General features: G+C 42.3%; 1 protein-coding gene across 9 annotated transcripts in view; it reads left to right on the forward strand.

The window, feature by feature from the left end:
- The window catches only part of LOC132341495 (ubiquitin-associated protein 2-like), a 183,354-nt gene that overhangs the window by 46,195 nt on the left and 119,517 nt on the right, over positions 1–17,642 (forward strand). For 7 of the 9 annotated variants that reach the window (XM_059873084.1, XM_059873076.1, XM_059873081.1 and 4 more), the window contains 2 exons: positions 5,612–5,666; positions 6,857–6,960. The exons of the other annotated variants lie outside the window; for them this stretch is intronic. In XM_059873084.1, the coding sequence (XP_059729067.1) occupies positions 5,612–5,666; positions 6,857–6,960 (159 nt within the window). The remainder of the gene's footprint in view (positions 1–5,611; positions 5,667–6,856; positions 6,961–17,642) is intronic. 9 annotated transcript variants of the gene reach the window in all.

Consider the following 17,642-nt stretch of genomic DNA (forward strand, 5'->3'; position numbering starts at 1 on the left):
CTGTTCTTAAGCCTGTTTCTTAACCTTAAAGTGTCTTCACCTAATTAAACCTGTCATTGTGAAAATCTGAATTTCAAAATAAAGTTTCTGTGATGCAGTGGGAAGATTTAGGTCTGCAAGCTCAGCAAACTGGATTTTTTACATATTAGGTTATTAAGGTAATGGAGTGCTCTAATCTGAGTTGTGATGCGACACACCTTTTTCATGCTTCCATGTAGTGTGCATTTGTTCTGTGGGAAGAGTAGTTGTGTATGAGATGAACAATTCTTTCTATGCATGGATGGTACCAGAGTGAAGCATTGATTGTGTAATTATAAGTGTTTTTAACTCCCAATGGGTTTTAGTGGAAACAAAATCTCACTCCCTGCTTAGGTTGACTTCTCTATAATTCATTCCAGAAAAGAAAAATATAAATTGAATAAGTGGTGGCTAATGTGAACCTAGTCAACTGAGGGAGGTGTGTGTAATTTTGTTATTTGCCTGATTCCATTATTTGCTTTTGTGCTCAATATGCTGATTGATTGTAAGAAAGTCTATTCCTTTAGACTCAGTGGAAGATTTAATGAGCTACTGCCACGTCACTTGTCTTTTTGTCAGTATATAAAAATGTTGTTAGAAAAATTGCTGATTGTGAATTACCACAGGAAAAAAAAATTTTAGTGAACATTGGTTGTTGTAATATAAATCATATCTGTGCATCTCTTTAGAGTAGTGTTAAAGCTATACTTTTTATGTTAAAAGCATAAACTGGCATTACTGCAGGGAAGAATTTATCTTGTCTGCCTCTTGGTACATTTGAACTTTAATAGAGGATTGATCTAAGTTTAAAATTAACCAAGCAAAAAAAAAATAAAAAGAGGGCAGGCATCATGGTAGCTGGGGACAAGAGGGGTTCTGGTGGCTTATCCTTGTATAAAGGTGACTGGTTTTCTGGCATTTAGCAAGCGGGAAACTGGTTTGAAGAGCCAATACAACAGTGACCTAATAATTTTGTTTTCTGATGGTGGTTTTGTGTTCACTTACTTTTTTTGACAGTGTGTGCAAAGCTTAGTGCAGGAAAGAGCAGAGTTGTGATCACTAGTGAGAAACTTCTGTTGTAGTAGTTCTGATTTAAATGGGTTTAAGTTACTGTGGAAATGCATGCTCAGAATATGGGTCCCTGCTCTGAATTGTATGAAGCCCTGTTTGCTCACTGACCTTTTAGTCACTGTTAAAAAGTAGCAAAAGTTTGGAAATACCTGATGGTCATTCGCAGTTGCTTCCTGACTAACTTCTCTATGATAGAAAGCTGTGTGCCTTTTAATTGTTTTAAGGCCATGTTTTAATTTTGGCAGCGAAGTAACTTTCTGAGCATGAGAATTTAAGGCTATAGTAGTGATTTGATTGTGTCAGAAAATATCTGCTCTTCCCACTGGCATCTTGCATTAGTGACTGTGAGAAACGCCATTCACTTGTGTTAAAATTTTAGAAGTTTAATAGCAATGAAAATAGTAATAAAAATTAGGGCAATAAGAATTTGGATAATCAAAGTTAGGACAATAAAAGACAATAAAAGCAAAGAATTATGGACGTCTGGGTTCTTTGCATTTTACCACAAAAGCACACCTTTCTAACAAAGGATTAACCCTTAAAAGCAATAGCCTATTCATATTCATATATCTCATACATGATTCAAACATTCCTTTCAAACTAGGGGTGTTTCTGCTTAATTTCAGCTTCCCCCCTCTCATCTTGTAAATCAATTGTCTTGGTCCCTTGAAGTCTGTGTTATCCCAATAAGGAGGCAATCATTCTTCTCTTTGGATCTTGGTGTCTTGTTGTTATCTCTATGCGAAGAATTTCTTGATTATCTTATCCATTCCTTGAGCTAGTTACAAAAAGTATCTTACATCACATAGTTTTTATTTTAATATTATGCTAATAGCCTAAAAACTATATTTACCACACTATTTAAAAGAGATTAATACAGCACTACTTAAAAGAGATTAATACAACATAACTTTCCAACATAACACATATAGTATTTATGTTAATATTTGCAAAGAGCCAATCATATAATATGCATTTTTCACAATGACCATGATGTATGAGATTCTGTGTCAGGGTGGTCTTTCAGTGGTGGGTACTCACTGTCCCATATTTTGAATCAGTTCTTCATAAGTGTCTTACAGATTTGAATTTAGTGCTAACCCTGCTGGTTTGGTACTGCTCTTTTGTCTTCACTAGGATACTTTTTGTTGCATTTGTTGATTAAACTTAGTTTCAGTTTTGACAGAAGGCATAGACACAGCTTTATGAAGTTAAGGGAATCTACTTGAAATTCAAGTTCAGGATTAACTTTTTATACCAGATCACTTTGAAAATGCCTTGCTGACTGGTAATCTAAGACTGTGCTTAGAGCTTCAGGAACAACATGATGTTTTTCTAGTAGTTTCTAAAATTGTTAGAAGTTCTTATTGATGTTTTCAGCCAGTAGTTTATTGTGCCCATCCTGGTATGGTATTGTACATATGCCTTGTTTACTAAAACTTCATCTTATGTGTAATATGCTAAAGTTATTTTTTCAGACTTTTGCACTTGGGAGGCTGGGGAGACTTCCTCTTCTAAAATCTATTTCTACTTTTATGCTAGCTATTCCAGCTACTCTCTTTGTACCTAATGTCTGCCTCACTCAAAAATATTTCTGCTTGACTGTTACTGCGATTTGCAGCTCCCAGTCAGTCTTGTAGTTGAGTTTGTAAAAAACTTTTGATCTCTCTTCTGTGCATCATTAGTAAATGGTGTTTAATACTGTATTGATAGCTGTAGGAAGTACAGTGTCCCCAAGTAAACTTTTCTAGCTGGTTCTACTCTTTTAAGAAAACCAACCAATATTTACTAGGCAGAAAGATAATCCAGAGTGCACTCACTTCTAAAGCTGCAACCCTGTAATGCCATGGATCAGCTTCCCAGTTTGTGGATTTTAGGTGGGTGAAGGAGAGAAAAGCAGTAGAAGAGGTAGGCTGAGCAAGGAGGTTTAGAAGGCTGAGTTATCAGATGGGGACAGCAGGGTCTGGGACACTGTTTATGACAGAGCAAAGAGCACAGCTCTGTGTGTGGGCTCAGTGAAGAGGGATGACAACTGCCAGGTTGCACTTGTTACCCCTTTACTAATCTCTGTCTCTTCTCTCCAGATAATTGTGAAAAGAGTGTCAAGGGGGGGAAATGGCCTAGTGTCAGACTTCATTCTTCTGTGTTCTTGTTGTTCTGTGTTGATATTTCTAAGAAGTCCTTGTGTTTGCATGGCAAGGTTTTGGTAGCAAGGGAAGGGGAGGACTACAGGGATGGCTTCTTCGAGAAGCTGCTAGAAGCTTCTCTTATGTCTGACAGAGCCAATGCCAGCTGGCTCCAAGACAGATCCACCACTAGCCAAGGCCAAACCAATCAGCAACAGTAGTAATGTATGTGATAACATATTTAAGGATGGGGAAAAAATACTGCACAGAAGTAATTGCATCCAAGGAAGAAAGGAGTGACAATATGTGAGAAACAGTGCTGGAGACTCCAAGGTCAGTGAAGGAGGTGGAGGAGGTGCTCCAGGTGCCAGAGCTGAGATTCCCCTGCAGCTCATGGTGAAGACCTGCAGGATGTCTACCTGCAGCCCATGAAGGTCCACAGGAGAGCACAGACCCACCTGCAGCCTGTGGAAGACCCCACACTGGAGCAGGTAGATGCCCAAAAGAAGGTTGTCACCCCATGGGAAATCTCTGCTGGAGTAGGGTCCTGGCAGGACCTGTGGCCCCATGAAGAGAGAAGCCCACACTGGAGCAGGTTTGCTGGCAGGACTTGTGACCCTGTGGGGGACCCATGCTGGAGCAGCCTGTTCCTGAAGGACTGACCCTATGAAAGGGATCCACGCTGGAGCAGTTCATGAAGAACCACAGCTTGTGGGAAAGACTCACACTGGAGAAGCTCATGAAGGACTGTCTCCCATGGGAAGGACCTCATGCAGGAACAAGGGAAGGACTCCTTTACCTGAAGAGGAAGCAGTGACAGAAACATGTGATGAACTGTCTGTAACCTCCATTCCTCATCTCACCGCTCTGTTGGGGGAGAGGGGGTAGAAAATCGGGAATAAAGTTAAGCCTGAGAAGGAGGGGGGAGTGGGGAGAAGGTGTTTTTAAGATTTGTTTTACTTCTCATTATCATTATCTTACTCTGATTTTGATCATAAATTCAATTAATTTCTCCAAGTCAGGTTTGTTTAGTCTGTGATGGTAATTGGTGAGTGATATCTCCTGTCCATTTGTGGAGGGGAGTGATAAGAGCAGCTTTGGTGGGCACCTGACCTCCAGCCAAGGTCAAACCACCACAGTATTTTAGCAGTCCAGAAATGTCTTTTAAAACATGGATAGTGAACTAGAGCAAGGAGGAGAACAAGTGATGAGGGGAGGAAAAGGAAAGTCATTAAAATAGGAACTTTCTAAACTGAATTTGCCATGTCTTGCAGCTACTGTTTATTCAGTTTAGATGGTCCCCTCAAAATAAGGGGTAATTCTGATGCAAATTTGAAGCCTTTCATAGGTAATTCTGATGTTTGGACAACCAGTATATCAGTGACTTAGGATTATAACTTTTGTGTTCTGGTAAGCTTGTAGTTGTTCAGTGACTTTTTATAACCACATAATTTTGTCATTAAAATAAACATCACTTTTTTCTCAGCAGCAACTCTTGTAATACCAAATAATATACATAGTCTCCCTCAAAAAAACCCCAACAAACTGAAAAAGCCTCAGATACTGACATTATAAAAAAGAAAAAATTCCACCAAAACTATGTAGAAATATGCCACATGTAAGAAATAGTTTCTAATAGTTTGCATAGACATGTGCTTTATGAGTGGTTAAGTAATACAAAAATTTTCATGCTTTCTTGGCACTATGCAACATGCAAAAATAAAGCCATTCACTATATTAAGAAGCTTATAAACTGAGGTTGGTAACCAAAATTTGAGGCAACAAATATTTGTTGTTGTTAAAATAGAAATTAATATTCTTGTGGGTGATAACAAGGAAGTTTGAGTAATTTGAATTGGATAATTATCATGTCAGTAGTTATGCTTAAAGGGGAAACAGAAGGAATGTGTTGGAACAGGTTGGTGAAAGCACAGGAGGGTAGGGATGGGCTGAGTCAGAGAAGGAAGCAAATTGAATATTTAAGCTTTCTTCTCACAGATAAGAAGTGATGGAATTTCTTGAGAGATCAAGGTATGCAGGGAGGCTGGAATTTTAAAGCATCTAGGCAAGAGGGAAAATTTAAATGAAATTTTGAACAATGTCTAATGATTTGGCAATAGCAGTCTCATGGAATGATTGTTTAGGTAAAGTCTTTTTCTTGGCATTTGGAGCTACTTCACTAGATACAGAAAAGATAGCAAAGAATTGCAAGTCCTACTGAAACACAAAGTGTTATATGAACTGTGGCTTACTTGCATGTGTTAGGGAAATTTGGCAAGTAAATTATATTTAACCACAGTACTTTTTTTTTCTTCAACTGTTATATTTTCTAATGTGATAGACTAGCAATTGGTGGCTCCTCTGCTGTTGCTATTAAATAGTGTTTTCTCTCCTAGGGTTTGGACGTGGCAGAGGGAAAGGAGCAGGGAGGTTTTCAACCCAAGGCATGGGGTAAGAAACACACAGAGCACAGATTTGGGCAAGGATCAAACTCACTGGCAATATTAATTGACAGTGTTGCCACTGTGTGTCTTGATGTTTCTGTATGTTTGATAAACCTGTATAGATACAAAAATTCAAAATGTCTTAGATTATTAATGGATTATTTTTTTCTTAAACCAGTATTTCTACCTAGAGACACCTATACAAACCTAATGTGAGTTTACTCAATGTTAATATCTCAAACTTGGGGAAACCATTTGTACCTATCAGTAGCAGCCATCAGTAGTGTCTTGGAGACTGAAAGTTTTGTGTGATGCATATAGTTCTTGGTCAATTAGAAAAAAATTCTTTCAGTGTAATGTAGAACTTTCAAGTTCTATATAAAACCTGAAAGACTAGTGATTCTAAACTTTCTCCTGTTTTTGAGGTTTCATGCTTTAGCTGTTTGGACGTACATTGACCCTAAAACAAAATCAAAAGAAGTTACTCACCAGCTCTAAAGTTTGTTCTCAGTTTTGGTGGAATAGCTTGCTTTATGAAGTGTAGCCTCCACTACTTTCACTCAGTGTTTGCCTTTAAAGATATTTCATGTAACATCATTGATGTCATGATGAACAGATGATTAAGTCTACTTTTCTGATAATTCTTCTTGTTCATACTTGTAGATGATAAACTGAAAAGAGGTTTTTCTTCAATGATCCTTTTTCACCTTTTAGCTTCATCTGTGTGTTTTGGCATTGGTGTTGAGTGCATTCTGAAATAGTCTTACTGATGGTCTGACTCCTGTCCTGCACAGGTCTGGTGCTCTGAAAGGACATGATACTGGTTTCTCATCAGTAAGCCACCTTCTGAGAAACTATCACCTCAGAGAGGCTTATCATTGTGCATATAAACTAATGCTTTATAAGACTGAGGGAGTAGGTATGCTGTTAACTGCTATTTCAGGAATTGTTGGTTTGGTTCAGTTTCTCTACAGTATTTTTTTTCAATCTTTTCACTTTTTTTTTCTCCCCCTCTTTTCTCCCTCTTTTATCTGTGTCTGCTCATAGAGGAAAAATTTTTGAAACTAAAATGATCAGGATAGATTATGTGGAAATCAAGAAGTTAAATCTAATGCAACTTCAGATAAAAATGATGACATCTATGTTCATTAAATGACCCATGTGTTCTCTTCCATTTTTAAACTTTTAAAACTCTAGGACATTTAACCCTGCAGACTATATGGAGTCTTCTGCCACTGATGGCTTTGGGACAAAATCAGAGATTTGGGAGACTGGTCAGAATGATGCAGATGATGGAACTGGTAAGATGCTTCAAGAAGTGGAAGGATTGAAATTAAGACCTGTAGCAAATTGCAGGTGAAATAACCATTCTGTTAGTGTTCAGTTAACTTCTGAAAATGTGAATACATTTCACATGACACAGATATTAGTTCTTTTTTATAGCTTAATTGCTACTAATGTGCAGAGCACATGCTGTAGCCTGCCTGTTAGAATGAAGGGAAGGCAATTTGCAACTTTTTTGGTTTAATGCTAACAAACCCTTGAGAGACAAAGGGATTCGAAGAATTATTGGAAGAGTCTTGTATGTGAAGACCTGCGTTAAAGGAGAAGCCGATGCCTGAGCATTCTCACACCATTCAAGGAGTCACACACATACCACCTGAGACTTTAACTGCTTAGACCAGAGTCCCTTCGTAGTAGGCAGCTCCAGTGAACCAATGGGTGCCCCTTTCGACTCCTTGCTAACACACATTCACTCTCAGGCGTGCTTCCTCCTTCTTCAGGCTTGACCCTAGGTTTCCCAGAGCAGAGCCTCAGGCATCTGATTTTATAAAAATAATTTAGGAGTGGTACAGCAGCAGGTCAACTCGACCTGGGTGCTTCTGGAGAGGGACCCCAAACAAAGAAAACCCTAGACTTTTATGCCCTCGTACTTATGCACACGTTCTTCACCCATTCTTCACATACCGATGACGCTGTTGAGTCAGGGATGGGAAGAAAAGACTCCAGTCTTCAGAAGGTGAATCAGAAGGCTTTAATGAAAAATAGTGCATCTTTTTATAATGCGACTCGCTAAGGTGAGACTTGATTGGTCTCGAAGTAAAAACCTCTCACACTACTTGTGAACTATGAATAGCACACTCTATAGAACCATATCTATAAACAACAGTTACAGAAAGAGAGATAATATTTGTTTTAATTCTTTCTCTGAGCTTTCTCACAGCTTTCCAGGAAAATCCTGGGACAGCTATGTCTCTCTCTGTTCAGAGGATATGTGATTACCACATACCTCCACACACCACTTGGTCCAATGGTGATTTTTGGTCTGGGGTCTTATAACCCTTTATTGTATTCTTTCTCTGTGTCCACAGACAGACCGCTAACTGTTCTTATCTTGTCAAGTCGCAACTTCTGCTGATGGCTGTAGCCTTTTTATCTTCTGGTTTGTACTTGTTGTGTACTAGCTCAGTTGACAGAGCATGAAAAACGGAAAAGTCTTTGATTTAGAGTAAACACTGTGTAGCAACAACTAAAACATCAGTGTATTATCAACATTATTCTCATACTGAATCCAAAACACAGCACTGCACCAGCTACTGAGAAGAAAATTAAGTCTATTCTAGTCAAGAGCATACCTAGGTGAAAGTGAATTTTTTTGCATGTCACATTAGCATATATTCTATTTACTTGAAATTCCATGTCCAAATATACACAACAACTGGAATTGACTGTTAAACAACAGTTAGTAGCATCGGAACAATGAACTTTCTTCTTGCTGATTATCTCTATCAAAGTTTGATTTTGAGCTGTATCCGATTTGCAAAAAGAGAGCTCTTTCACTGGGTTTTCCAAGGTTTGGTCACCCATCCCGTAAAAGTCTGTCATGTACCTCCCCTTTAGTCTTGTTAACTTTATACCACAGTGGGTCATCCATTGACTTTATACTTAGCCATGCAGTTGTGGTCCTCTGGATTAACAGCACCAAGAGTAGTGAGATGCTTCACTTCATGTCTTTGGTATATAGATTCTTTCCAATGCAGATATTTGTTAGCTGATTGGTTATTCATTGCTCATTTTACATGAGAATGGTATATCCAATTTTCTTTTCATAAAAGTTTAAAAGTAAAATTAGAACACATTAAGACAGTATATGGCCTCTCCCATTTGGGTTCTAATTTGGATTTTTGTGAAAACACCTTAATTAACACTTCCGTCTCCAAGTTGTATATTAGGTACCTGTACTTCAGGTGGTGTGGACTGACACAATTGAACGTACTTCCTTTTTTCCTCAAACGCCTTTTGCATATATATAGCATTCTAGTTCTAGTACTTTAGAACTTGTGACAAAATGAAAATGTCAATGACCAGATGGAGTGAATGGGTCTCTACCTGGGAATGGATGAAGAGCTAAACAAGAGTTTATGGGTCATGATTAAAGGGAGAGGTGGAACAGGTGACATTATAATGGGGGGTCTGCTACAGGCCACCCAACCAGGAAGACCAAACTGATAAGGCCCTCTACAGACAGGTAGAAGTGGCTTTAAGTTCCCAAGCCCTGGTCCTCATGAGGAGTGACTTCTATCACCCCAGTATCTGCTGGAAGGACAACACCACAGCAGGGTACAAGCAATCCAAGAGTTTACAGGAATATGTTGATGACAACTTCCTTCTCCGAGTGATAGAGGAGCCAACAAGGAGAGGTGCTATGTTGGACCTTGTTCTCACCAACAAGAAGGGGCTGATGGGGAATGTTAAGATCAAGGGCAGCCTGGGCTGCAGTGACCATGAAATGATGGAGTTCGAGAACCTTAGAGCAGCAGCAAGGAGGATGCACAACAAGCTCACTGCCCTGGACTTCAGGAGAGCAGACTTTGGTCTCTTTGGAGATCTGCTTGGTAGAGTCTCATGGGATAAAGCCCTGTAAAGCAAGTCCAAGAGAACTGGTTGCTGTTCAAGGATCACCTCCTCTAAGCTCAGGAGCAATGCATCCTAATGAAGAGGGAATCAAGCAAAAATGGTAGGAGGCCTGCATGGATGAACAAGGAGCTGCTGGACAAACTTAAACACAAAAGGGAAGCCTACAGAGGGTGGAAGCAGAGACATATAGCCTGGGAGGAATATAGATTGTCTGAGCAGCCAGGAATCAGGTTAGGAAAGCTAAAGCTCCAACAGAACTAAACCTGTCCAGGGATGCTAAGGGCAACAAGAAAAGCTTCTGTGGGTAAATTGGTGATAAAAGGAAGACTAGGAAAAATGTGGACCCTCTCCCGAAGGACAGGGGAGACCTGGTTATCCAGGTCATGGAGAAGGCTGAGGTACTCAACAAAGTTTTTTGCCTTAGTCTTCACCAGCAGGTGTTCCAGACACACCACCCTAGTTGCAGAAGGCAAAGGCAGGGAATGGGAAAATGAGGAACTGCCTGCTAGAGGAGAAGATCAGGTTTGAGACCATTTAAGGAACCTGGAGGTGCACAAGTTCATGTGCACTGGAAAAGGGGAAATATAACCCCCATTTTTAAAAAGGGAAATAAGGAAGAGCCAGGAACCTACAGGCTAGTCAGTCTCACCTCAGTGCCTGGAAAGATCATGGACTAGATCCTCCCGGAAACTATGCTAAGGCATTATTAGGAAAATAAGGAGGTGATTGGTGACAGACAACATAGCTTCACTAAGGATGAATCGTGCCTAACAAATTTGGTGGCCTTCTATGACAGGGTTTACAGATGTGGTGGATGAGAGAAGAGTGACTGACATCATCTACCCGGACTTGTGCAAAGCATTTGACACTGTCCCACACAACATCATTGTCTCTAAACTGGAGAGACATGGATTTGGTGGGTGCACCACGCGGTGCATAAGGAGTTGGCTGGATGGTTGCACTCAAACAGTTGCAGTTAAGGGCTCAATGTCCAAATGGAGACTAGTGATGAATGGTGTTCCTCAGGGATTGGTGTCGGGACCAGTGCTGTTTAACATCTTTGTCGGTGACATGGACGGGGGGGATTGAGTGTACCTTCAGCAAGTTTCCTGAAGAGACCAAGCTGTGTGATGCGGTCAACATGCTGGAAGGAAGGGATGCCATCCAGAGTGACCTTGACAGGTGGGCCTGTGCAAACTTCATGTAGTTCAACAAGTCCAAGTGCAAGGTCCTGCACTTGGGTCAGGGAAATCCCAAGCACAAATACATGGTGGGTGGAGAATGGATTGAGAGCAGCCCTAGGAAATTGGTAGATGAAAAAATGAGTAGTTGTTATAGTCCCAGTTTGGATTATTTGCTGCCCAGGGGTTTCTGTCACCTCTTGCCTGTTGAGCCAATTCAGCATCCTTATTATTTATGTTATCTTTTATCAGGTTGGAATAATTTTCTCAGCAACACCTCAGTATCTCCCTAGCTTGGATTGTATCTAGCGCATATATTGGAAAATAGTTGAGTACATTTCTCAGCATCATTCCTTAGTCTTGGCATTTTACTTCCCACATAAAGCCAAGTCACCAGGATTCCAAGGTGGTTTAGTAAATATTTGCAATACAGGTGGTGCTCCAACCACAGCCCTCTGTTGCACGGCAGCAGGATTAGGCAAGACACTAGAAAGCATAGGATAGAGTCTGGCAGCCAGCAGAGCAATTATCTGAGGCTTGTCTAGGCCAGTAAGCTCAGCTACTGCAAGCGTTACCTTTGGTGATGCCTCTTTCATCTCGCACCTGACTTGGGTGTTTTTTCTCTCACACCCAACCATCCCAAATGTACCAGTAATCCATTTGTCCTGGGAACCTATCCTTTAGTCTATGTTGCAGAAAGGTAAGTCTTTGCTGATCAAAGGTCCCTTGCAGTGGCCACTGTTCTGCCAGGGTTCCATCTCTACTTATAAATGGCCAGTCTTCTCGATATAAAATATGTGTGTACTTCTTTTTGATAATTTGCTGTACCAAAATTCTTTTCCAGTTTTGTAGTACCTTGGTCAAGTGCACCCCCTTTTCTGCGTTGGGTATATTTCCCATCACTAATTTCTCCTTGTGCACTTTACTCTGATCAGGCCAAGCACCAGCCTTGTCTCCTTGTGCAGTTTACACTGATCAGGCCACACACCCCTCTCTGTTTCCAATAAGTCTACTAATGGAATTTTAATACACACCTACTCTTGGGTGCACTTTCTTCTTTTTCAGGCTCAACCCTAGGTTTTCCACAGCAGTCTCAGGTGCTGGATTTAATAAAAATAAGTAGTTTAATAGAGTGGTATAGCAGCAGGTCAGCTAGAGCTGGTTGTCTCTGAGTAGGCACCCCGAACAAAGAAATCTCTGGGCTTCTATACCTTCAAAACACAGTACTGCACCAGCTTCTAGGAAAATTACTAAGAAAGTGAACTCTGTTCTAGCCAAAAACATATGTATGGTGAAAATACAGCTTGCAGCCTAAGGCTTCAGCAAATACAGTGTCATGGTTTGAGTTTGGCGCAATGTCAGTGCTTTCATGAAAATGCTTTTTCTCTGGTGTTTGCTGTGAGATGTGATCAGAAATAGAGTAAAGTAGGTTCTAGCTTAGGAATAAAAGGAAAAAAAAATATATTAACTTACAACTATAAAAGAAAACACACAGAATTCGGGATGAAAACTTTTAAAAAATATTCTTCCTCTCTCCACTAAATTTTTAATACATTCACTTCTCAGATCACTAACTCTCATTCTATCACTACTTTTCAGATAATCAATTTTTAGTTCATCAAGGAGAGAGGAGTCTTTCTTGTACTATAGGTTTCTCTTGGAAACACAGTTGAAACTTCTTGTGTTTCCATGTCATACATGGCATCACCTGGAGATCATTTTGCCATCGTGACATCTTCTTTCCATGCCCAGTGCTCTCACTATTGTGCATGGACCAGAGTTGCTTCTAGGGTTTTCTTTTTTAAAGGGTGCTTTGCCTGGTTTTAAAAAGAGTGCAGTCTCTCACTTTTGGGACACCTGTTTTCTTTTCAAATTTCACCTCCTGGGGCCGAGGGGTTTCGAGAACAGAGATTATCTTCTTCTTCTTCTTTGAAGACGGAGGGCACTACTACTACTCTCTTCACCTGTTGTCTCTGTTCACGCACTTTTTCACATTACATCACTGCACTCTCTTGGCTCTAAGCTATTGCTTTTTCTTTAAATGCAGTTTCTGTGTCACAGGAAAAATGGTTCTGTCTATGGTTATACAAGAAAAGTTTAGCTAAAGGCTACTCTATCACTTCTTCTTACTTAAGATTTTTTTCAGCTTCTCTCGTGGCTCATTTTTTCTTATCTCATCTTTGTCTTTCTTTTCATTCAACTCTAGGAGGAATCAGCATTTGCAAGGTTTCTAGCATCTAAGAAAAGGGTTAAAAGTCTCAGGCTCTGCCTGTCTAGAACTCTCACGCTGCCCTGCCGGGCACTTCACTACAACCCCCCCCCCCCCCCCCTTTCATGCCGGCTGTGCTATCAAATTTTAAGGTGGCACAGGCACAGAATCACAGAATTTCTAGGTTGGAAGAGACCTTTAAGATCATCGAGTCCAACCCACGCTCCAACACCTCAACTAGAACACGGCACCAAGCGCCACATCCAGTCTTTTTTTAAACACATCGAGGGATGGTGACTCCACCACCTCCCTGGGTAGATGATTCCAGTATTTGACCACTCTTTCTGTGAAAAACTACCTCCTTAATTCTAGCCTGTATCTCCCTTGGCGCAGCTTGAGACTGTGTCCTCTTGTTCTGTCTGTTGTTGCCCGGAGAAAGAGACCGACCCCTAGCTCACCACAGCCACCCTTCAGGAAGTTGAAGAGAGTGATAAGGTCACCTCTGAGTCTCCTTTTCTCCAGGCTGAACAACCCCAGCTCCCTCAGTCGTTCTTCACACGGCTTGTGTTCCAAGCCCCTCACCAGCCTCGTTGCTCTCCTTTGGACACGCTCAAGCATCTCAACGTCCCTCCTAAACTGAGGGGCCCAGAACTGGACGCAATACTCAAGGTGCGGCCTCACCAGTGCCAAGTACAGGGGAAGAATGACCTCCCTGCTCCTACTGGCCACACTATTCCTGATACAGGCCAGGATGCCATTGGCCTTCTTGGCCACCTGGGCACACTGTTGGCTCATGTTCAGCCGACTGTCAACCAGCACCCCTAGGTCCCTTTCCTCCTGAGCACTGTCCAGCCACACCGTCCCCAGCCTATAACGTTGCAGGGGGTTATTGTGGCCAAAGTGCAGGACTCGGCACTTGGACTTATTGAACTTCATCCCATTAGATTCTGCCCATCCATTCCAGGTTCCAGGTCCCTCTGCAAAGCCCTCCGTCCCTCTAACAGATCGACACACACTCCCATCTTAGTGTCATCTGCAAATTTGCTAATGAAAGACTCTAAACCCTCATCCATGTAATCAATAAAAATATTAAATAGAACTGGCCCCAGCACAGACCCCTGAGGGACACCACTGGTGACTGGCCGCCAGCTGGATGCAGCACCATTCACCAGCACTCTCTGGGCCCGGCCATCCAGCCAGTTCCTAACCCAGCAAAGAGTGCTCCTGTCCAAGCCACGGGCTGCCAGCTTGTCTAGGAGTATGCTGTGGGAGACAGTGTCAAAGGCCTTGCTGAAATCCAAATAAACAACATCTACAGCCTTCCCTGCATCCACTAGGCTGGTTACCTGGTCATAAAAGGTGACCAGGTTGGTTAAACATGACTTACCCCTCCTAAACCCATGCTGACTGGGTCTGATACCCTGGCCATCCTGTAAATTCTGTGTGATGGCACTTAATATAAACTGTTCCATTATTTTGCCAGGTACTGAGGTCAGGCTGACTCGTCTATAATTACCAGGATCCTCCTTTGCACCCTTTTTGTGAATGGGTGTCACATTGGCCAGCTTCCAGTCATCCGGAACCTCACCACTGAGCCAGGACTGTTGGTAAATGATGGAGAGTGGCTTTGCAAGCTCATTTGCCAGCTCTCTCATTACCCTGGGGTGGATCCCGTCTGATCCCATATATTTATGAACATCCAAGCATTTCAGTAGTTCTTTGACTGCCTCCTCTTGGATAATGGGGGTACCATTCTGCTCCCTGACACCATCAACCATTCCAGGCAGGCTGGTGTCTTGAGGGCAGGTCATCTTCCCACTAAAAGCTGAGGCAAAGTAGGCATTAAGCACTTCTGCCTTCTCCTCATCTGCAGATACTAAGTTCCCTCCCTTGTCCAATAAAGAACAAAGGCTGGTCTTACCCTTCCTTCTAGCATTAATGTATTTGTAAAAACATTTTTAATTATCCTGTACAGAAGTCGCCATTCTAAGTTCAAAATGAGCTTTGGCCTCCCTAATTTTTTTTCTGCATGCTCCAGCAGCCTCTTGAATACTTCCTTAGAGACCTGACCCTCCTTCCAACGCTAATACATCCTCTTTTTATTCCCAAGTTTCTCCAAAACCTCCTTGCTCAGCCAGGCTGGATGTTTACCCCGTTGACTGATCTTTTCGCACACAGGGACAGTCTGTTCCTGTGCCCTCAAGATCTCTGTTTTGAGGCATTCCCACCTTTCCTGAACTCCTTTGTTTTTAAGGGCTGTTTCCCAAGGGACGCTCTGAATAAGTCTCCTAAACAGGCCAAAGTCTGCCCTCCGGAAGTTCAATGTAAGAATGTTACTGGTGCTCCTCCTGACTTCACCAAATATTGAGAACTCTATTATTTCATGATCACTCTGCCCCAAGAGACCTCCAACCACCACATCTCCCACCAGCCCATCTCTATTTGCAAACAGCAGGTCTAACAGCCCCTTCCCTGGTGGGTTCACCCACCAGCTGCAACAGAAAGTTGTCCTCCATACATTCTAAGAAATTCCTGGACTGCCTCTTAACTGCTGTATTAAGTTCCCAGCAGATGTCTGGTAGGTTGAAGTCACCCATAAGAACAAGGGCTGATGATCTTGAAACATTACCTAGCTGCTTATAGAATAAGTCATCTACCTCTTCTTTCTGGTTGGGTGGACGATAACGGACTCCCAGTAGGGTGTCAGCCTTATTGGCCTTTCCCTTAATTCTTACCCATAGACATTCAACTCCATCTTCCTTAGTTTCAATTTCTACGGCATCGAAAGTCTGCTCAATATAAAGGGCCACCCCTCCTCCTCTTCTCCCTTTCCTGTCTCTTCTGAAGAGTTTGTATCCATCGAGTGCAGTACTCCAGCCATGTGAGTCATCCCACCATGTTTCCATCATGGCAACTACATCATAGCTCTGCAGTTGCACCATGGCCTCCAGCTCTTCTTGTTTGTTGCCCAAGCTGTGTGCATTGGTATACACGCACCTCAGCTGAGCTACTGACTTCACCCCTAACTTAGTCTTGCAACCCTTGGGCCTGCTTCCAGATAGCTCAGCTGCTTCCCCTTCCCCCTTCAAACCTAGTTTAAAGCCCTCTCAATGAGGTCTGCCAGTTCATGAGCTAAAAACCTTTTGCCCTTAACAGAGAGATGTACCCCATCTCCTTCTAGCAGAGCAGATGCTGTAAAAGCTTCCCCATGATCAAAGAATCCAAAATTTTGCCAATGACACCAACCCTTAAGCCACTTGTTGATGATGCGGATTCTCCTGTTTCATTCATCATTTTCCTCTGCCACCAAAGGGACTGAGCAGAACACTACCTGTGCTCCTGCCCTATCAACTACCTGACCCAGTACCCTGAAGTCCTTTCTAATTGCCTTAACACTCCTCTTTTCAATCTCATCACTGCCAGCCTGGAGTATCAGCAGTGGGTAATAATCAGAGGGCTGAATCAGCCCAGGAAGTCTCTCAGTGATATTTTGTATCCAGGCCCCAGGGAGGCAACAGACCTCCCTGTGAGATGGGTCTGGTCGACATATGGGGCCTTTAGTTCCCTTCAGAAGGGAATCACCTACTATGATTACCCTTCTTTTCTTCTTGATGTTAGAAGTAGTGATCCATCTTACAGATTAATCATAATTGGGGGGTTCACTGGGCAGACAATTTTCTCCTAAATCATCTAGTTGGGTCTCTAGATCCAGGACCTCATACCTATTCTGAAGTGGTACCTGGCTGGATGATGGGGATGGGGAGGAGTTTCTGGTATTACCTCCCTGAGTGTGGACCCATTTCCACTCCTCTACTCCTCTTCATCTACCGGGTGCCCTTCTATTGCCTGAGAGCGGGAGGCATACAAGTCCTCAGTCTCTCGGTCAGAGGCCTCCCTTAAGGATGGAAGGGCTGAGCTCCACCAGTGTTTTTCCCTTTCACTTTCCCTGATACTCCTTTACCTTTCAACTTCCTCCCTAAGCTCGGTCACCAGTGAAAGGAGGTCGTTCAATTGTTCACACCGCAGGCAGGTCTCCTCCACAACACTCCCTGAAGCCACCGATAAGCTCAAGCTTGCAGACACCAGCTCGCTCTCTCTCTCCCTCGGGGGGGGGGGGGGGGGGGGGTAGGCTGCCTGAAGCTTCTCAGTGCTTTTCTACTCTTCTATCTTGCAGAGGCTTTTACTTATTTTCTCTGTCTAAGGCCCGGCTTACTTTTTCTGGCCGCATGGCCTCCCCTCCCCCCCCCCTCCCCCATCCCCCCCGCCCAGCTCAGAGCCGGGCAGGGAGGTCTGTTTTCTCTTTCACGGACAGAACTCAAAAAGAACTTCCCCCTGGGAGTTCTCAGCTTTTAACTCTTGTGTTCTCAGAGGGGTATCTATGTCTTCAGTGGCTATACTAGGTGCTAATATTCAAATCTGAGCACTTATTGGTTTGACTACAATATCTTAAAAAACTCACTTCTTCTCAAACTACGACACTCAGCTACTCATGGTAAGCAAGTAAAGCTAAGCAAATGGCATACTAAATCACACAATATTATAACTCTTAAATGACTCGTTCTTATTTAAAACTTACTTGTTAAGCTAAACAACTCATATCTCTCATAAGTCCTACTAAAAGTGATTGGTCCATGGGCATTGAACAGTAGGGTATGAATATTTAAGTAGAAAAAGA

This window comes from Haemorhous mexicanus, chromosome W, assembly GCF_027477595.1.
Source record: "Haemorhous mexicanus isolate bHaeMex1 chromosome W, bHaeMex1.pri, whole genome shotgun sequence".
NCBI classification, from domain to species: domain Eukaryota; kingdom Metazoa; phylum Chordata; class Aves; order Passeriformes; family Fringillidae; genus Haemorhous; species Haemorhous mexicanus.